The sequence below is a fragment of the Notamacropus eugenii genome, chromosome 2, assembly GCF_028372415.1.
Source record: "Notamacropus eugenii isolate mMacEug1 chromosome 2, mMacEug1.pri_v2, whole genome shotgun sequence".
NCBI classification, from domain to species: domain Eukaryota; kingdom Metazoa; phylum Chordata; class Mammalia; order Diprotodontia; family Macropodidae; genus Notamacropus; species Notamacropus eugenii.
The window spans coordinates 4473894-4496692 of record NC_092873.1 but is presented as its reverse complement, the minus strand read 5'-3'; the positions used below and the strand labels follow the sequence as shown (position 1 = coordinate 4496692).

Below are 22799 nucleotides of genomic sequence, written 5' to 3'. Positions count from 1 at the left end.
AAGAATAACTGGGTTCCTTTGGACCAGGGAGAGTACAAGTGACAAGAGAGTAATATGTATCTATAGGGAACTCATGCAGCATATTTATGGACCTCATTCTGCCCTCTCTTTGTGGTACCATTAAAGGTACATAGTGAGCATAATTCTAAGTTGGAATGTGCTGAAAGACAACAGAGCAAGAAAATCTTGGGTAACTGAGGGACTATTACTGGAACACTCAATCATCAGTTCAATCCTTTGAAGGGGAAAGAAAATTGGAAACATGGTAGGGATGTAGAAACTGGTGTTTATGAGAAGGAGCAAATCTAGAAAGATGAAACATAAGGAAGAATATGTAATTGAGAGATAGTAGGATGTAATCAAGAGGAATTTCAGAGTTCTGAGTCATGGAGCTGGAGGAATGATCAATTCAATAGTATGAACACAGTGTAAGTGATTGATGCAGAGTGAAGATGAAGGTCATGGGAACTGTGGATGTTGAGAACCTGTTCAGTAATCATCTTAATGATTATAAGGGGACTTATTATGTGTGCTGAGGAATCATAATTGCACCAAAATCCCACAATTTTTATGTAACATAATTTTATGTTTTTTTTATATAGTAAATATGATTCCATTCAGAAAAGAATGACCAATACCATGATTTGTTGTTTTTGTGTTTTCCTTGTTTCAGGTGAACCATCCAAATCCCTACAAGATATTCATGGAGAATTGTTCAGTGGTGAAGGAATTCATCCTTGTGGGATTAACAGATTCCCCTGAACTTCATGTTCCTCTCTTCATAATATTCACTATCATTTACCTCATTGCTTTGATAGGAAACCTGGGTCTGGTATTTCTGATATTGTGTGACTCTTGCCTCCACACACCCATGTACTTTTTCCTCTGTAACCTCTCTCTGATAGATTTGGGCTACTCTTCAGCCATTACTCCCAAAGTAACGGCTGGATTCCTCCCAGGGGACAAAGTCATCTCCTATAATGGCTGTGCTGCACAAATGTTTTTCTTTGTCTACTTTGCCACTGCTGAAAGTTATCTCCTGGCTGATATGGCCTATGATCGCCAGGTGGCTGTGTGTAAGCCCCTACATTATACCACCACAATGACATCCAGTGTGTGTGCTTGTCTGACCATTAGTTCCCATATCTGTGGTTTCCTTTTTGCCTCCATTCACACAGAAAACATCTTCAGCCTCTTTCTTTGCAATTCCAATATGATTCATCACTTTTTCTGTGATGTTCCACCCCTCTTGGTTCTCTCCTACTCTGTCTCATATATCAATGAAGTGGTTGTTTTCTTTGCTGTTGGATTCAATGTATTCTTTGCCCTTTTTTTCATCTTGAAATCCTATTTTTTAATTTTCCTTGCCATTCTGAGGATGCACTCAGTCAAGGGCCGTCAGAAGGCCTTCTCCACCTGTGCTTCCCATCTCACAGCTGTGTCCATATTCTATGGGACAATCATGTTCATGTACTTCCAACCCAGTTCCAGGCATTCCATGGACACAGACAAAATGGCTTCAGTTTTCTACACCATGGTCATCCCCATGTTGAATCCTCTGGTCTATAGTCTGAGGAATAAGGAAGTCAGTGGTGCATTTAAGAAAATTATGAGTAAGACAAAGTCTTCTTTAGGAATCTTTTTTTAACTAGGGAGAAAAGTATTCCAGGATTTTTCTTCTGTGGTATGAAATTTTTATTATTCATGCATCATGTGTGGTAACTTCTCTCTTTCCATCCTGAATTTGCTTGACATCATCCCTAACTGGCATCTAGTATCTGAATCTATGATGCATAATTTTTTGCAATTTGGAGAAACTGAATGTTTCATATTTAAAATCTTAGTTGAAGATACTTTGAAGATTTAATATCTGTTCATCTTTTAACAGGAACTTTAAAAATATTCCTTTGCCATAGAAAGTTATGAGATGTCATCAGTTTTTACAAGTCTGCCATTTTCTTTTCATTTGAATCTGGGCAAGGTGTTATTAAGTGAAGTGGGAAGGAATAGTCATCATCATTCTATCATCATTCTCAATATTTTACTGAAAAATCTAGTAAAAAATCAAACTGTTTGCTTCTTACTTGTGAAAATACTATCAGTAATGTTAAGACTGTCATCATTATTTGGGTATTTTGAAAGAAAAGTTGAGGCTAAGCCACGTATGACGGGTGATTCTAAAACAATTGCGTTGGGAGAGGTCAAAAGAAATGATTTTTTTCTCATGCAAATGAGTTGTGAAAGGAACAACTGATACAAAAGAAGGAAGTGGGGTAGAGTGCTGCTAGTGCTAAAAGCTTCCTCTCATCAGAAATAGGCTAAAAAGAAAACAACATATAGATCTAGAAAGACATAACAGTCTTCTAAATCTATAAAGAAACAAGAACATGAGGGAATGGGATGAGGGAGGGACTTTTAGAAGAGGTGTAGATTAAGAATTAGAAGTGTAGGGGAGAGGATAAATCAGGGACTTTTAGGTGGTAGTTAGATTAAAGCAGTGAGTGGGAGTGAGAGAATAAGAGAGGGACCTTTAGATGGGTTGGTAGATTAACAAATAAGAGAGCAAGATAGTGGTTCACAATAAATTACACTTGTGAGGACAGACAGGGTAAACAGTGTGAGACGAATAACTAGGAAATATAGGATGAATGGAAATACCCAATTAGTAATAACTATGAAAGCAAATAGGATGAATTTTCCCCCCAAAATGGAAAAAGCAGAATTGATTAAAAATCTGTATTCAACAATGTAAGAAATGAAATACAAATGAGAGATACACAGAGAGTTAAAATAAATGCCTAAAGTAGAATTTATTATGAATCAACTGATATAAAAAAAAAAAAGCAGGGGCACCAATCATCATCTCCAACAAACTTAAAGCTAAAATGTGTTTGTTATTAAAAGGTAAAAGAGAGAAACTACACTATATCAGAAATACTGCTCAATATTGTTTTAGAAGTGCTACCAATCATAAGAAGAGAAGAAAAAAACTGAAAAAATCAGAGTGGGAAATGAAGTATGTAGACAATATGATGATATATTTGGAAAGTCATAAAGATACAATTAAAAGTTAATTGAACCAATTAATAATTTTAGCAAAGTGGTAGGATGGAAAATAAACCCATTAAAGCATCAGCAATTTTAGATATCACCAACAAAACCTTGCAAGAGGAATTAGTAAGAGATACTCCCTTTAAAATAACTGCAGACAATATAATGCACCTGAGAGTATAACTGACAAAATGGACCCAGTGAATTCACGAATGCGTTATAAAACTTATTCTTCATACAAATGAAGGCAGATTTAAGGCATTGAAATAGTATCACTTTTCATGTGTAGGCAAAATGGATATAATCAAAATGACAATTTTACCTAATCTGCCTATTTATTCGATGCCATCACATACAAATTATTAAATGTTATAACGTTTAACAAAATTGATTTGAAGGAACAAATGGTCAAGAATTTCAAAATTAATTATAACAAAAAAATTAAAGGAAGATGGTTTAGCAGTACCAGATCTTAAAATATATTATAAGGCAGTAGCTATCAAAACTCTCTGGTACTAGTTAAGGAACACAAAGAGTGATCAGAGGAACAGTGTAGGCATACAAGGAAGATTATATTAACTTTGTGTCTGATGAATGTAAGAATTTAAGTTTTGGGTATAAGAATTCCTTGTTTGGTAAAAACTGTTGGGAAAGCTGGAAAGCAGTGTGAGAGAAATTTTGCATTGACCAGTATCTTCAGTCGTTTACCAAGGTCGAAATGGATGCCTGGGATAGATATAAAGGGAGATATCATAAGAGAATTATAAGGACATGGAAAATATTTCCTATCAGATTTGTGGATAGGAGAGTGATTTATGAATAAACAAGAAATCGAATTTTGAGGTTTAAAATGGATGATTTTGATTATATTAAATAGGTTTAGTGCAAATAAAAGTAATGTAGACAAGATTAGAAGGAAAGCAGAAAATTAGGGAAATTCTTCACAGAATGTCTTTCAGATAAAGGTCTCATTTCTTTAATACATAAATAATTTTGTCAAATTTATAATCATATGAGTAGTACAATTGATAAATGGTCAAAGGTTATGAACAGGCAGTTTTTCAATAAAAAACTTTCAATTTCAAAATTCTTTCCATAAAGAAATAAAACTGTACATCCACATATACATATAATCATATGAACGAATACTCTAAAGCATTATTGATTAGAGAAATGCACATCAAAATAACTTTGAGAGTAACAGAAATATTTTTCTAAGAACATCTTTGAATGACTAATTCATGCTGAGTAACATAAACACTCAAAGCAACTACACAGGACCTATGAGGGAAGATGTTATCCCCCTCCAGAGAAAGAAATGATATACGTATATACATATATATATATATATATATATACACATATATATATATACACACACACATATATATAATGTATATGTATGTATGTGTGTATGTATGTGTATGTATGTACAGTATGATATATAGTATAACATACAGTATATATAATACATCATATATATATATATAGTATGGTTTTACACATATATTTGCATATATATGTCTCTGTATACACACACACACACACACACACACACACACACCCTAACACAGACACATACACACCTATATGTGTGTGTGTGTGTGTGTTTAATTGTAGCCTTCTCTAGGATGGGGTGGGGAGGGAGAGAAAAAGTAGATAGAATGAAATATAAATAAATATTTATAATATAAATAAAAAGAGCATGGCAGAGAATAAAAGAAAACTTTGAAGGAAACACAGAAAAGCAGGTAGCATTGAGAACAGTGCATACAACTTTTTGCATAGTTTATTTTCAAGTAACAAGTCTTTAAAGAAGATTCATGACTTTAGATTGAGTCTTTCTTTTATATTTTGTTGTGTATGTGGAAATACTATTTCTTCTCTTTTTGTATTTATATTAAAAATTAATAAGATATCAATATCAACAAAAATCCAGTAGAAAAACACCTATTATTCCCCTTAAACTTTTGCATTTGGATGGTGCCAAATGGAGAAAGTTGGTGTATAGACCTCCTATGGCAAATCCCTCTGCTGATACAAATTGGTAAACTGCCTAATGCTTATTCTTAGAGAGCTGTGTGGGAGAACTGAGAATTTAATTACCCATAGTGACAGACAGTCACAGATAAATAACAAAGTTTGAAATTGTCAGTATAGAGAGATGTAATGACAAATTGTAATTACGTAAGGAGATTTCAGTGGTCATAACTGCAGCATTAGTGGGTTGTGACAAGATCACGGGTAGGTCTATTTTTCTGTGCCAATGAAGTAAAATGCAAGAATATGTCATGGGAGATGAATAAGTAGAAAAGTATGAAATTTAGGGGAGTTGAAGGAGCATCAATTTGTGCGTTGAAGTCCCCTAGTATGAAATGGGAAATGAGGAGAGCAGAGAAGAACTTTGCATTCTTAACTTGATGTAGGATCAGAGTGGAGGAGAAAGGTTCAATGACCATTCCTACTAAAAAAAATCTCAGAATCTCCTCTTTTTCCAATGTCATTTGGTCCAGAAAGAGCTCAAACACCAAAGATTGTCCTGGTTAGCTAATTCCTTTTGAATTCACCTCAGCTCAAGTGCCAGTCTTTATATCCTGGGTCCTGCATCACCAAACAGAAACATCTTTCATGGATTTTATCTACTCTTTAGCTACTACTGCATGAATGAGGGCTGGGTTTTCCACTATCATCTACTAAAATAGATCTATTGCAGTTGTTTTTTTTTATTTTATTTTCTGTGTACTTTTTTCACTCTCCCAAATTTTCTCTTGGCCAATAATCTAAATGTAGCTTTATATGAGACCTTCCATTATAGCACTTCCATGACATCTAGCACAAATGGGAGTTAGACTATCAGTACCTCTTTTTGTGGCCTTCTGAATTCCTCCATTTACAGAGACAATTTCTTCACTTTCGACTTCTATAACTTCAATGTGGTTAATTACTTTTTCTGTGAGTTTCCTGCACTTGAAGCTCTCTCCCACTCTGAGACATACCACACTGAACCAGTTTTATATATTGTATAATTTGATATCTCCCGAACCTCATTTTGTCTTCTTACTAGTCTTCTTATACATCTTCAAAATCATCATGAGACTCTGTCTTGCTGAAAGCTACCAGCATTACTTCTTCATCTGTATTTGCCATCTCATAACAATGTTCATTGTTGGGGGTGTAAGCTCAGTTCCATGTGGACAGTCTCGGGCGGGTAAAGGTGAGGACTTCTAAACCTTAGAGTTCTCATGAGGCCCCCCAAGGAACAGCAGGGAATTGAGGTGTGAGACCGAGCTATCTCGTGCATTTCCGCCTCTTCCCGTGAGAAAAGTGCTGGGAGAGAGCATCCCTGCCCTCTCGATTGGCCCAGATCTGAGCACACCTATTGTTATCTAACAGGCACGGTATTCAGGTGCAAACTATGTGGCAGAAGAGCTTAAGTAGGGTCAGGAAAGCCTGAAGGCACTCTTAGCGCTGAGGGGCCCTTAGAGGACAGAAGGCCCGTCTTCCTTCTCTCCTCTCTTCTTTCTTCCCTCTCCCCTCTCTCCCCACTTCCACTTCTGCTTTCATTCTCTTACTGTAAGATCTTTGCCTCCTTGGGAGATTTCTCTCTCTCCTAAGGAAGAGTTCCCCCTGCACATGTAACGAAGACCCTGAATAAAGCCTAACCCTTGTTCGACACTGGAAAGTCTCTTCTCTCATACGTTTATCCGGTTTGGCCAGCCGAAGACCTGCGATAGGTAAGGTAAGACTCGGGTAGCCCTCAGGCCTCTAGGCCTGGCAGTTCATATTCTGTGGGACAGGAATCCTCTTGTATTTATAGCTCTGTTATACTCATTCCATGGCTACAGAGAAACTGGGGCAGCTAGGTGGTGCAGTGGATAGAGCACCAGTGCAGGAGTCAGGAGGACCTGATTCAAATCTCACCTTAGACACTTGACACTCACTAGCTGTGTGACCTTGGGCAAATCACTTAACTCCAGTTTCGTCATCCTGGGTTATCTCCAGTCATCCTGATGAATATCTGGTCACTGGATTCAGATGGCTTTGGAGAAGAAGTGAGGCTGGTGACCTTGCACAGCTCTCCTTCACTCAAAACAAAGTCAAGTGTAAGTCACGTCATTATTTCTCTGATGTCATGGTCTTCTTTGGCAATGAAGGGCGAACACACACACACACACACACACACACACACACGAAGAAAGTGGTATCAGTTTTCAGCTCATGATTGCTGAGCCTTCTCATGTATAGTCTGAAGAATAAAGATGCCTTTTCATTAGAATTTCCAGGGGCAAAGTCATCACTAGGTTTATCCTTTTAAATAAGGAGTATACCTAAGATATTGTTTTCTTTGTATTTATATTCTCTTAGTGCACAAATTCTCCAAGACCCACAGCCTGTTTCATCTCCATATAACTCAAGAGTTGGATTCATCTTTTTTTCCTGACCTCAGAAGCATCATACCCTCGAAACTTTCCAATGATTAAATCCGTATTTCCAATGCTGATAAGTAGTTTATAGAAGTTTGAAGAATTTGAACCTTTTGGCATAATTTAAGTCCTCAGGGCATGAGTTTTTGAAGTTTAGAAACTTTCATTTCATCTTTTTGAGGAGCCTTTAGGTCATCTCTCAGAGCATAAAGGGGAAAGATGTTGAGTCCTGGAAATTGCCCATGTACCTATGCCACTTGCTCTTTATATGAATTTGTGCAAGTAACCTAAGTTTTCTATTAAGTGAATTGGGCATGATAATTCTTTAATACTATAGGAAGCATTATTAACATTCTTCCCAACCATTTTGGTTTTGGTTAGGCAATGTCTTCTCACCACACTGTGATTAGACTAACAGTTGACAGCTGATTCTATCTATATTAACACCCCTACATAGGAGAAAAAGAATTCTTGTTATTTTATGGGCAAGACTCAATGTACTCTGAGGTCTCTTATATATCTGAGTATCTGATTCTGAAACTGAATGTTTTAGCATAGCTTTTATGGAAGATCTATAGAAGCCAGAGGATATGTAAGAAAGAATTGGATAATAAAAATGTGTAGCCCTTCAACTGATCAAATTCCATCCTAAGTTGCCAGAATTGGGATTCACTGGCCTTACAATTGACTGACCTATCACTTCAAGGAATAAATAGTGAACTTGGAGATTATTTACAATAGGGATAGTTGCTGTCTCTGAGGCTTGGTTGGTTGGATTAGGGGAACTACCAAAGAAATGCAGAGGAGTGGAGAGAGGAGGCTATGCTACGTTGTCATTTTCCACCTGGCACATAAGTATTATATTGAGGGACTGGCTACTTGAGACATGGCAACAAGGTGCAGCAGTGGCTCGAGTGCTGGGAGTAGAGTTGGAAAGACCTGAGTTCAAATCTGGTCTAAGACACTAACTGATTCTTTGAACCCAGTCAAGTCACTTAGCCCTATTTGAATCAGTTTCCTCACTTGTGCTGGAAAAGAAAATAGCAAATCATTAAAGTATCCAAATGAGGTTATGGAAAGTCAGAAATGAGTGAAAAAACACTGAAGGTACTTGGAACATATGCAGGCAAATGTTTCCTTTTCTAAACTTGCCTTTTTTATTATGAAGTGAATAAGCAGTAATAGATATTATCATTTCAATGCACAAGGAATAAAAGAAATTCATCTGTGAAACTGTTGAATTTCATTATGGACATGTTTTAAATGCTTAATATATCATTAATAAAATTTTACTATTATATCAATAATAAAACTGTACTATTTACTGATGTTGCCATTTGAAATTCTTTCCCTTATTTTCTGTGTATTTTTAAAAGGATTCACTGGTTCTCTTTTATTTCTTTTCTTTTTTCTTGCATCATTTTCATTACCTATTCAAACCCTAAATCTATGGTGATATATCATCCCTCCCCAAGAGACACTTTTCTTCAAGGAGATAAAAGAATGGAACCTGAACTGTTAGAGACACTGGGCCTGGGCTCTAAGGGACTTGTCTCATTTCATGACTATTTCTCTATTGTCCATGTGGAGGTTCCATCAGGTTGATGCCTAGGGAAGTCATGATCCTGATTTCTAGTGTCTCTGGAGAGTAGCCTTGCTCTCTGTGCACCGTAGAGAAGTCCTGACAACAACATCTGAGTATACCCATGACTTCCCTTAGTTATTGTGATTGAGTCCCCACAGCGTTGGATAAACTGTTATGTGCTTTTCAGAGATGCACACTGTGTAGTTCTGGGTGTCCTCAGAGGAGCCTTTGGCCCTTAATAGCACCAATATGTCCATTCTTGTAAAACTCTACTGCAAGTTTGTGACCAAAATCCCCAGAAAGCTTTTTATATCTCAGTTTGGACCCATGTCCATTGAACAAGCCTGGTTTTGGTTGTTGTCATTCTTCATTTATTAATAAGATCAGAAACATTGTTTTAGTTCATCTAGTGACCTGACTGTCAGCTTGATCCACGGAGCAACAGTGGCTGAGAATGACAGATCATGACATGGAAAACTCTGAGTTTTTAGCACCAGATACTAGGCACAGTTTCTACAATTCTTCTTCTCTTCCTATTAAGCATCTAATAGAAGACAACATTAAATGCAGGCCATCGAAAAGTTCTCCCTCTTGGAGTCTTGTCACCATCCTAAAGGACCCAGGTAGTGACAGGTTCTACCCAATTCTCCAATATGAGAGTTACATGAATGAAAAATAATATCTTTGTCTTCAAAGTATGAGAACGTAGAGGGTTCAAAATCAAGGATTTGGAACTGCTATTTTCATAATGTTTCATGTTTTTATATTTTAATTCGTGCTAATGGTAGCTAGAGCATTTATTGGGAACTTCAAGGTTCACAAATCACTGTACTTCTAAAATCTTGTTTGATCCTCACAAGAGCCCTGTGAGGTAGATTTAGAGATGAGGAAACTTGAGGCAGGTATCTGTTAAGTGACTTGTCTAGGGTCATATAAGTGACAAGTTTCTTAGAATTTAAACTCACTTTCTTCAGATTTCACATCCTTCACTGTGTCCTCTTTGCTACTTCTTTGCCTACTAGATCTTCAGATCGAATGGGTAAAGACTTTATGGATTTTCCAGTTTTATAGGTGAAGAAACTGACACGCTGAGTTGGAAGGAGAGTAGGCTGAGGTGACACATGTAATAAAGAGCAAAACTGGAATTCAAAGTTGGGTTTCTCACCCTAAAAAGAATGGTCTTGCCATAACACTAATCATTATTTTTTCATATATTTTTTATTGTTCACCTAAGTATTTCAAAGCACTTCATGAAGAACTGTGAACTCTGAATTTAAAAAAATCTCCCCCAGCTACTACAAGAGATAATGCTTTTGTTTTAGTAGCAAAAATCTTCTTTTCAGAGGCTTTGTGATGTAAAGAGTTGTAATTGCCTAGATTCCTTTGTAGCTTTTAAGGTCATATGACTTTTTAAGCTTTTTTTTTAAGGTCATATGACCTTTCTCCCTTGGCCTGCAGGTGATGTAAGTGAGACCCAGGGTGGGAAGGTGATGTGTCTAAAGTTCTAGAGTAAGGTACTGTCAGTAACAGGACTGGAATCCAACTTTCTAAACTAAGAGCGCTCTAGTCTTTCTCCCTCATCAGGCCTCCTTAATGAAGGAAAAATCTGGGATCAGAGTACCATGGTTCAAATCTTGGGACTAACCATGTAGGTTTTGGGCAGGTCACTTATAAATGAAGGGATTGGACCAGATGATCTATACGATCTCCGTTATTTTAAAGTGAATCTATCTATTAAGATTCATTGAGAATTAAGTAGAAATTTTTAATCTTTACTATTGTCTTATGTTCCTGTCCAATAGTTCTCATGTGTTCAATTTTATCCATGAAATTAATTCAACACCCCTGTATTTAGTGTGGACTCTGTACAAGGTACTGTGCTTTTCTCTGAGAATCCTCCCACCTCCCACCACAAACACACGCATGCAAATCAAGCACAAATATTTCTCACCCTCAGTGATCTTCAATTTTTGCACAGGGAAATGAATAGAAAATATGCACCAAGGTAATGTAAAAAATAAGAAGAACAGGAATGGTTGTGACTATTGAACTGGTTATTTCAGGAAGTCTGGGATTCTAAGAAGAAGTGTTGAAGAGAGAGCTTGAGAGGCATGAAGGACAATTTGTACAAACGCACATTGATGGGAGATCAAGGAGGGAGAAATGAATGTATATGCATTTGCCAGACATGTGGGACAAGTGAAATGGGGAATGATGTGAAATCATTCTAGGAAGATAGGATGGAGAAAATTTGTAAAGGATTTTAAGTGTTAAACCAAGGAATTCATATTTTATATGAGAAATATTAGTGATTTATTGAATACCACTGAGTATCAAAGAGAGAAACTGTATCTGTACTTTAGTAATCTCAAATTGTAGCTGTGTGGAAGATGCATTTTTAAAATGATGATTTTTTAAAAATATTTAAAAATATAGGTGTTTTTGTAAACAATAGGGACCCAGAAATTGAATAAGGGGAAGAAAATAAACTAAAACAATGATGGAAGGTTGTATTCTTGAAGGTGGATATAGTATGGTACCTGGAGTCAGAGAAACTTGAGTTCAAATTAGACACCAGATGCTTACTATGTAACTCTTACCAAGTCTTTTATCTGTCAGCTTTTCTTCCTTCCTCTGTAAAATTTATGTGGTTTGTTGTGAAGATCAAATGAGATAATATTAATAAATCACTTTCCTAAACAAATAGTGTTACCTAAATTATATCTATTTGCATTTTTTGAGGAGATAGGATAGATGAGAAGACCATACACAGAGAGATTAACCTTGATAGTGAGAAAATCTAACTCTTCCTCTAATATAGGGACAAAGCAGGAGGAATAGGGAATAATGGAGAGGGGTTTGAAGGGTTGAGTAAGGAAACAAGGGTGATGACATCTCTCTTTGCTGATGCAAGAGGAAGAAAATGGTACAGGAAAATTGGGTAGAGAATTAATGGGAGAAGATTAACTGGGTTCATTTGGCCTGGGGAGGGTACAAGTGACAAGAGGATAACATTTCTATAGAGAACCCACTCAGTATATTTATGGACCTTGTCCTGTTCCATGTTTGTAGGAGCATTAAAACTCTACAGTGACCATAATTAAAAATTGGAATGTCTGATGAAAGACAATTGACCAAGATATTTTCAGGTAGCTGAGAGACACTTGATGAAACACTCAATCATCACTTCAAACTGTGAAGGCGAAAGACTGAGGCCAAAGTACGGGAAATAAATTTGGAAACATGGTAGGGTTGTAGAAGCAGGTGTTTATGATAAAGAGTACATTGAGAGAGGTGAAAAGTAAGACAGACTATATTAAGGACTGATGGTAGGATGGTGCTTAAAAGGAATTTAAGAGTTCCGGATCGTGAAGTTGAAGAGATGATCAATATCATCCTTCCAGTATTGGTGCTGTACTAAAGATGAATGCTTAAAAGAAAAAGACCTTGTCTTTGGAATCTGAACGCCAAACCCCCTAAACTCAGATCTCAAGCAGCGTAATAAACTCTCTACTTGGACTGAAAGAAAGCTTGAGTGGTAGAATTATTTCCAGGCAGATCTATGCTCTGTATCCTTGCATATCAGGATTCCCAGTACTTCTAGACTTCACCAGTATGACCACAATATGTATGACTGAAGAACAGAAAAGATGGAGGTCATGAGAGTTGTAGGTGTTGAGGACCTGTTCAGTAATGATCTTAATATGTATAAGGGGACTTATTATAATGGTACTGAAAAATCATAATTGCAATATTAGTATGATGTTAATTTATCATTCATCAATATCCCACAACTTTTATTTAACAAAACTTTGTAGCTTCGTATTACACTAAATATGAATCTACAGCCCTCAAAAAAGAGTCATAAATGTAATGATTTCTTTTGCTTATTGTCTTTCAGTCATCAAAGGTGAATCATCCAAATCTCTTCAAGATATTTATGGAGAATTGTTCTGGGGTGAAGGAGTTCATCCTTGTGGGATTAACAGATTCCCCTTACCTTCAGGTCCCCCTCTTCATCATATTCACCACTATCTACATTATCACCCTGGTGGGGAATCTGGGATTGGTAGTTCTGATATTGTGGGACTCCCACCTCCACACACCCATGTACTTTTTCCTCTGTAACCTATCTCTGGCAGACTTGGGGTACTCTTCATCCATTACTCCTAAAGTGATGGCTGGATTCCTCCCACGGAACAAAGCCATCTCCTTTAATGGATGTGCTGCACAAATGTTTTTCTTTGCATATTTTGTCACAGTCGAAAGTTATCTCCTGGCTGCTATGGCCTATGATCGCCAGGTTGCTGTGTGTAAGCCCCTCCATTACACCATCACCATGACATCCAATATGTGTTCTTGTCTGACTGTTAGTTCCCATATCTGTGGTTTCCTTTTCGCCTCCATTCATACAGGAAACATCTTTAGCCTCTTCTTTTGCAAATCCAAAATGATCCATCACTTTTTCTGTGATGTTCCACCCCTCATGGTTCTCTCCTATTCTGTCTCATACATTAATGAAGTGATTGTTTTCTTTGCTTTAGGATTCAATGTATCCTTTTCCTTATTTTTCATCCTGTAATCCTACTTTTTAATTTTCGTTGCCATTTTGAGGATACATTCAGCTGAGGCCCGCCAGAAAGCCTTCTCAACTTGTTCTTCCCATATCACAGCTGTGTCCATATTCTATGGGACCATAATCTTCATGTACTTACAACCCAGCTCCAGGCATTCCATGGACATGGACAAAATGGTTTCAGTGTTCTATACCATGGTGATTCCCATGTTGAATCTTCTGGTCTGTAGTCTGAGGAATAAGCAAGTCGGTAATGCTTTTAGGAAAATCATAAAGAAGACCATGCCTTCATTAGGCATCTCCTTTTAACTAAGGAGAAAAGCATTCAACTGTTTTTCTTCTACCCTATGCTCTTCAAAATATATCCTATCCTAGACTGACATAGTATTTATTATCCGTGCATTATAGATGATAACTTCTCTCTTTCCAGCATGAATTTGAAAAACATCTCCCTTCACTGGCTTCCAGAATCTCACTCTATGAGTGACAATTTTAGAAATTGGGAGAGTTTGGATATGTTTATATTTAAAATTTTAGTTTAAAAATACTTTTGAAGATTTAATATCTATTAATCTTTTCACAGGTGCTTTAATCAAATTCCTTTACCACAGAAAGTTATGACATGTTGAACACATCAGCCTTTGTGAGACTGCCATTTCCTTTTCATGTGAACCTTGGCAAGCTATTTTTAAGTGACTTGGCTGAGGATAGTAACCCTCATGGTATCACCATTCTCATTGTTTTGTTGAAAAATTTAGTGGTAAGCCAAACTATTTGCTTCTTAGATGTGAAAATGTTATCAGTAGTCTTAAGACTGCCATTCTTGGATATTTTGAAAGAAAGTCTGTAGCTGAATTGAGTATAACAGGGTGATTCTAAGAAAACAAAACTGGTTGCAGAGAGATCAAAAGGAGCAATTATCTCATACAAATTAGTTATGTAAGGAAGATCTGATACAGAAGAAATAAGTGAGTAAAGTACTAAATGCTTACTCTCATCAGCAATGAGTTAAAGAGGGAACAACATATACATCTTGAAGGGTAGAAAAGACTTCTAAATCCATAAAGTAATAAGAAGGTTAGAGAATAGAATAACAGAAGGTGTGTAGATTAAGAAATAGAAGAGTGGGGGAGAGGATAAAGGAGGGACACTTGGGTGGTAACAAATAGGAGAACAAGGTAGTGGTGAAAAATAAGTTAGACCTGTGGGAAGGGATAGGGTATGTAGGGGAAGAAGAATAATGAGGAATGTTACATTTGTAGTATTATAAACATGGGATTATAAATACGTTATGTAGCAAATTGAAATAGGCATGCCAAAATTGCAAAAGGCTAAGGGAGCAAGTGGATTAGTGTTTATTCTTATAAGTTTCTATATAGTGAAATTTGTTAGAATTCTCCATTTAGGTGTTTGAGGATTATATTCTTCTATATGCAAAAAAAAGCAGAAATGTTTAGAACAACTCAGAAAAAACTAAAGTGTCTCTACATATTAGTTTCAAAAAATTTTTTAAATGGACATTTTTGGTTATGTATATTGAAAAGTATTTCATGTAGTATACCAGCAGCCAGTTTTGTATTTGGTTCAAGAGGAAGTTTAGCTGAGAAGGGAACTTTTCTTAGGTCACAATTTTGTAAGGGAGCATTCATTAAAAAAAAACAAACACTTTTTTTTAACTTTTTACAAAAGTGTGATTACTCAAAAATATATGGATGACTATACTTTTCCTAAAAATATAATGGTAATATACCATTAAGATTGCTCTTAAAAGACAAACTAATTTGCTAAATCGTTTAAGCTTATTTCAAAGTTTGTAATATCAGCCTGGTGTATTTCTTGTCTGGTCATCACATTATACTCTCTCAAATATTTTTTGTACCATTAATATCCATTCATTAACTTTTAAGCTTATGTGCCCTGCAAACGTATTTACAAAGAATATATTGGTGAGAAAGATGTTAGGATGCTGATAGAAAAAGTACAAAACTATTTTTGTGATGAAAAATGTCAAAGGGAAATTCTAGAGACTTATAATAGTAGCAGTTTAAAAGTCTTAACTTTTTTTTGACTGCTTTATCTTATCTGTTTTTCTTTGTGATTTTACATGGGAATGGCTTTGTCGCTATTTATTATAACTTTTCCACTCTATTGAGGAAAGGAGGCTAGACTATCCAACAGGTAAATCTGTTTGGTGTGTGTCTTTCACTTTACTGTGCTTGGGTTGGCCTAGTTTTTAGCTATAGTACTTCATACCAGCATAATTGAGATAAGTTTATGGAAGTAGGAACACCTTTTGTTTACTAAGTGGAATGTGTTACAATGGAACCTGTGGAGGTTTTGAATAACTAGGGTGATAGACCCCTTTCTTGGCACCAAAGCTATTTTGCTTCTCAGGATACCTCTCTGTTTTAGGGGATGGGAGAGAATGGAATCTCTATGGGATAAAACTGCCGATTAAGTGCGGTTTATAATGTCAGATTTGAGCTAATTTGAATCTTGTATTGGTCTCAGTAGTTGGAATTGTGATAAGTTACATTGGACTTGCTTGTTGGAATAGACTAGGAGTTAGATAAAACCTCTGTAGTTGTAGCTCTGTTTGTGAAGATAGGAATTATATGTCTTTTTAGATTGGACCTTTTTTGGAAAGGTTATTGACTTTATATGGAGCAAGGAAAGAGTACGGGGGGGGGGGGGTGGTAGCTTGTAAGGACTAGTTCACTGTGTTGGCTTGAAATGTTTAACTACCTTTTTAGCTAAGAGAAGTTTTGATTAACTAGGTCACCCATATAAGTCTTTAGGAGAAAACTGAAGCTGGATCATCTCACCAATATTTTAAAATGAAAGTTTCATAACTGGGGACATCACTTCACTTACTCTCAAGCACATATGGTCCTGGACTTTTTTTTCTGTCCTATATCATTTGCCTAAAAACACATTGATCATAGACATATGAAATGACAGCTTATAGAAATCTAGTCAAATTCCATTTTAGCAAAGATGAGGAAACTAAGGAATATAAAAGTTGTGATTTGCCCAAGGGAAATTAGTGACTAAGCTAAAGCAAGTGTTCACATCTCCTGATTTCTAGTCCAATGTTCTTTGTTCTGCAGGATTCATTCTGTTACATTTTGATTTAAAGGCCCACACTTCATGACCCACAGGATCACGGGCTTCTCACCCCTGCTCTAGATGAACTCTACCAGTTCTAGTTCTACATCTAGGATCCTATGAGAACTCTTGAACTTCATTCTTAATTTTCGTTTTTGTTGGCCAGACCTTCCTATTCCATGCCTTTTGCATATTCCATTTAATTCATTCAAGTAATTCACTTCAATATGGATTTATTAGGTGCCCACTATGTGCCAGGCATTGTGTTAGCTTCTGATGATACGCAAATGAATAAAACAACAAAAGAATTCTTGCCATCCAAGACCTTATGTTCCACTGAGAGAAAACTGTGCACAAATAAGTCAATACAACATATATTCCAAGGAAATACAAATTATTCAAGTGGTAGCACCAACCCCAGGAGGAACAGGAATTGTTTGAGTTAAGAGTTGGTATCTAATTCAAATATTTAAGTCCATTCAGGATTCTCAGAACAAATATCAAGGAAACAGAGACTTTGAGTCAGGAGACTGGGGGGAAGGTGGAGTGCTTTCACTTACACGCACATAGATTGAAGATGGGAGATCTTGAGGAGCAAAATATATGAAATCATTGTTTCTGGAATGCGCAATACATGAGTGGACAAGTGAGAAATCTATCTGAAAAGAGAAAGTAGAGAAAAATGGAATGCCAAACACTCTCCCCCCATACATCAGCACCAAAACTCCCCCTCCCCAACACATATTTTGGAACCAGTGGACATCCAGTGATGGTAAAGGTTCTACAGCATTACAATGACTAGGCAGATCTGTGTTTTAGGAATAATAGGCAATTGCACTGGAGGTGCATTTTCTTAAGGAACATCCTTTCTCAAAAGATGTGGAAGTCAGGGCATTATTTTAGATCATAGATAAAAAAGTGGAAAGAGAGGGAATAAAATTAATATATGGGGAATGATTGTTGGACAGAGTCCTGGAGGCAGGCAGATGTCCTGTATCATTTTGTATTACATGTGTTCTCAGGAAGACAGATTTCAAATTTGGCTTTAGAGGTTTATTTAGTGTGTAACCCTGAGTCACTTCAACTTTACCTGCTTCAGTTTTCTCCCTTATAAAATGGATACAATAACAACACCAACCTCCCAGCATTATCATGGAGATCAAAGTAGCTAATATTTAAAATATTTGAAAACAATATCATTCTGTATCAATCCTGCTGTTTGTTATTGTTTTGGGGGGCAGCTAGATGGTAGAGTGGATAGATCACAGGCCCAGAATCAGGAAAACTGAGTTGAAATCTGGCTTCAGATACTTAATAACTTTTAAAATTTGGAATAGTCACTTTACCCTGTTTGCTTCAGTTTCCTCATCTGTAAAATGAACTTGAGTAGGAAATGCAAAATTACTCTAGAATCTCCGCCAAGAAAAGTGGGTGAACAACCACAACACAATTGTTATGAGACATAAGAAGAGATGATTCAATGGGGAATAGAAATGATGAAGTTAGCATTGGCAAGGAGAAGACACATTTTATTTTACCTAACATAAAGTACAAGAAAAGAATGTGGGTTAATGAAGATGGCCTCAGTGTGTGGAATAGATGAAAGAGAGAATTAAAGAAATAAAACATCTTTATCTGCTAAGATGGAGGATGAATAAATTAACATAAGAAATCTGAGGAGACAGAAAAAAATTTGAGAATATTATACTTTTGAAGGTGAAATTGGGAGTTAGATGGAGATGAATAAGTGGATTACTATAGGGATGTGAGGACTCAAGTGAGAGAAGAACACATGAATTTGTAGTAAACTCAGTCAATGGATTAATGGGAATTTTTCATACGCACATGAGTAAGACCAGAAAATGTGGACGGTAGGTATAACCTAGAATTGGAATGATTGGTGAAAGTATAAAGTGTCAGTGATACTAAGAGCCATTAAAATATTTGCATATTGGCCAAGCACAGGGTCAAGAATATGAATGTAAAGGAGACAGCTCAGCACAAGGTTGATGAACTTCCCAACAATGAGGAATGTAGCAAATGGTGTTCAGGTTAAGGACTAATTTGTTATCAGAAGTGGTAAGGCAAAATATGTTATGGGAAGATGGAACATTGTTATGGAGGAGAGGAATTTCAGCGTTCTGAATCATGGAGGTAGAACAATTACGAATAATGGTCCAATCAAGCATGCAAATATTTCATAAACATCAAGGTTACAGAAATTGACGAGGTTTGGTTTCAGTCACATAAGTTCACTAATGAGTTTAAAAGTGTGGAAAGGGATTTTCTTTATTGTAACGTGTCTTGAAAAAAAATCATAGGGGGAGGAGCCAAGATGGTGGAGTGAGAGCAACTACTCACCCAAGCTCTAAGACAACCTTCTCCAGACACCTCTAAAAAGAGAATCTGAACAAATCATAGAGTGGTAGAATCCAATAGGAGATAGTGTGGAACATTTCCAAACCAGGACAGACTAGAGGGTTGAAAGAAAGGATGTGCTGCAAGGGGCTGGTGGAACGCACAGCACACAGGATGTACCAGCACAGACTCCACCATAGCAAAGCCCAACAGGAAACCCCATGCAGTCTGAAGCAGCAACAGCACTGCAGAATCTCAAACATATCAGCCCAGGACAGGAGTCCAGATGAACTGAGCAAGAGAGAACTGCAGAACCCCAGATAACTGCAACAGCCTCTCCTGAGACTACCAGCCTATAGATTACATGTCTGTAAGTTACCTACTTGAACTTTTGAGAATCAAGATGGCAGAGTGATCTGTAAATTCTCTACCCCGCTCCTTGTTGACCTTGAAAAACCCAGAGTTCCCCAGGAACTATCCTGGAACAGTGAGATCAGCCAAATGGGTAAACAGTCTCTTAACACTTGAGGGTTGGAAAATCACAAAGGGGGGTACCGCTTGCTGTAGCTGAAGAGGAGGAGAGCAGGACCAGAGCTATACCAGACAGCTCCATCTGAGCACCAAGGAGGAGATCCTGAGTGTCGGGGTAGGGGGGAGGGTATGGCCCATAATCATCTACACTAAGACACCAGGCCTGCCTCAACACAGCCAGGGGAATAGGGAAGACAGTAGCACAAACAGGGTTCACCAGCCACTGAACTTGCCTGTGGTCAGAAGAGGAGACCTCCTGTGGCCAGACAACCATACAAGGGTAACTCTGGGAAACTCAGAAAAACTTCACCTGACCTTTGTTTTAGCACACCAGCCAGCTTAACACCAGGTAAGCTACAGCATTCTATCTTTTGCCTGACAGAAATAGAGGTCAAAATACACAAAGCCTCAAATTCTATTCACAAGAACCGTGGGACAGAGCCCCCTATGTCCCAGAAGCAGAGACCCACTTTAAAAGCCAGGAAAAGGGTGATTATCATAAGCAAGAAGCAAATCAGAAAAGATCAAACCATATAATATTTCTATAGGGACAAGGACCAAAAGATGAGTACCCAAGAGGTCAGCATAGAGACTGTACTGCCATCAGAAAGTTCAGAAGGGAAGATGAAATAGTCTCAAGCCCACAGAGCATTCTTAGAAGAGCCCAAGAAGGAGTTTAAAAGCCAAATTAGGGAAGTAGAAGAAAAACTGGCCAATGATTTAAAAATATATAGAAAATATATAGAAAAAGAAATCACAGAAGAATTTAAAAGGAAAATTGGACAAACTGGAGAAAATAACTCCTTGCAAGAATCAGTTGGACAGATAGGTAAGGAAATGCAAAAGTTAACTGAAGAAAACATTTTGTTAAAAATCAAAATTGTGCAAGTTGATACTAATGGCTCTATGAGACAACAAGAATCAGTTAAACAGAATTTAAAGAATGAAAAGAGAGAAGAACATATAAACTATCTCATTGGAAAAACTACTGACCTGAAAAAATATCCAGGAGAGAAAATCTGAAAATTATTGGTCTACCAGAAAGCTATGATAAAAAGGATCCTGGACAATATCTTCCAAGAATTTATCAAGGAAAATTGCCCACGGGTCCTGGATCCAGAGGACAAATTAATCACTGAAAGAATCCACTGTTCACCTCCTGAATTGGATCTCAAACTGAAAATACCATGCAAAATTGTTGCCAAATTCCAGAACTATCAAGTGAAGGAGAAAATACCACAGGCAGCCAGAAAGAAACAATTCAAAAGTTGCAGAATTACAATAAGGATCACATAGGACCTTGCATCTTCTACATTAAAAGATTTGAAGGATTGGAATATGATATTCTGTAAGGCAAAAGAGCTAAGACTACAACCAAGAGCTAAGACTACAACTACTAAAAGTATCAAGTAAACTTGAGAATAATATTTCAGGCAAGGGGATAGGCATTCAATGAAATCAGGAATTTCCAGACCTTCCTGATGAAAAGGCCAGAGCTCAATAGAAAACTGGATCTTCAAACACAAGTTTCAAGTGAGGCATAAAAAGGTAAACTGGGAAAATTTTTAAAAAAACTTGTAATTCAAAATGGGCAAACTATTTATATCCCTATAGGGGAAAATGATACTTGTTCATCTTGATAATTTTATATTTATCATGATTTTTGAAATAAATCTACATAAAGTGAGCAGGTATAAATTAAATGTGATGGTAAAAATGTGGCTTAATGTTGTGAAGGAATGTAACTGGAGATATGAAAAGGATAATGCAGAAAAAAATAATTTGCATTACAGCAAAAGGCATAAATACACATCACAATAGAGGGAAAGAGGAGATGAGCACAATTTGAGATTCACTCATCTGATTTGTTTTAAGGAGGGAACTACAAACTCAGTTAAGAATAGAAATCTAAATAGGTCGATAGGTAGTAGGAGGGGAAAGGAGATAGAAAAGGGAAGGGAGGATAAAAGAGAGGGAAGACGTAGTAAGAGAAAAGGGGAGTAAAAGGGAAGGAAGCTGAAAAAAAGGAGGGGAAGACTGAGGGAGATGGTGGTCAAAAATTAAGAATCTATTGTGGAGAGAAAGGCAGATGGAAGAACTAAAAGAATAAATGGGGAGAAAGAGGATGGAGGGAAAGACTCAAATGGTAATCATAGCTGTGAATGCGAGTGGGTTGAATTCTCATATAAAACGTAGGCGGATAGCAGAATGAATTAACAACCACAATCCAACAATATGTTGTTTACAAGAAACAAATTTGAAATGGGGAGATACATACAGGGTAAAGGTAAAAGGCTGGAGCAGAGTATATTGTGATTCAGCTGATGTAAAACAAGCAGGGGTAGAAATCCTAATGTCAGACAAAGCAAAAGGAGAAATTGATCTAATCAAAGGAGATAAAGAAGAAAACTATATCCTACTAAGAAGCCCCATAGACAATGAAGAAATATTATTACTAAACATATATGCCCCAAGTGGTATGGCATCGAAAATTTTGGAGGAGAAGTTAAGAGATTTACAGGAAGAAATAGACAGCAAAATTATACTAGTGGGGGACCTCAATCTCCCCCTTTCTGAACTTCATAAATCTAATCTCAAAAAGCAAGAAAGAAATTAAGGAAGTGAATAAAAATCTGAATAAGGTAGATATGATAGATCTCTGGAAAAACTGAATGGGGTAGAAAAGAATATACATTTTTCTCAGCGATATAAGGCACATATATAAAAACTGACCATTTACTAGGTCAAAAAATCCAGTGCAGAAAGGCTGAGATAGTCAATGCATCCTTTTCAGATCATAATGCAATGAAAATCATATGTAATAAAAGGCCATGGAATGATGAACCAAAATTAATTGGAAATTAAGCAACCTAATGCTAAACAACAAATCATAGAAAGAATGAAGAAGTACATTCAAGGGAATGACAATAATGAGACAACATACCAAAACTTATGGGATACAGAAAAAGCAGTTCTTAGGGGAAGTTTTATATCATTGAATGCCTATATGAATAAAGTAGAGAAAGAGGAGATCAATTATTTGGTCATGCAGCTGTAAAAGCCAGACAAAGTACAAACTGAAAATCCTCAAGCAAATACCAAATTAGAAATAATGAAAACCAAAGGAGAGATTAGCAAAACTGAAATTGAGAAAAGTATTGAACTA

General features: G+C 36.7%; 1 protein-coding gene and 1 pseudogene across 1 annotated transcript; both read left to right on the top strand.

Moving 5' to 3' along the window:
- The first annotated feature begins 703 nt into the window (after positions 1-703).
- LOC140523354 (olfactory receptor 5B12-like) lies at positions 704-1648 on the top strand. The gene has a single exon (XM_072638269.1). The coding sequence runs from the start codon at positions 704-706 to the stop codon at positions 1646-1648; it is 945 nt and encodes a 314-aa protein (XP_072494370.1).
- Positions 1649-12997: 11349 nt separating this feature from the next.
- Positions 12998-13945, top strand: LOC140523353 (olfactory receptor 5B12-like; annotated as a pseudogene).
- Positions 13946-22799: the final 8854 nt, after the last annotated feature.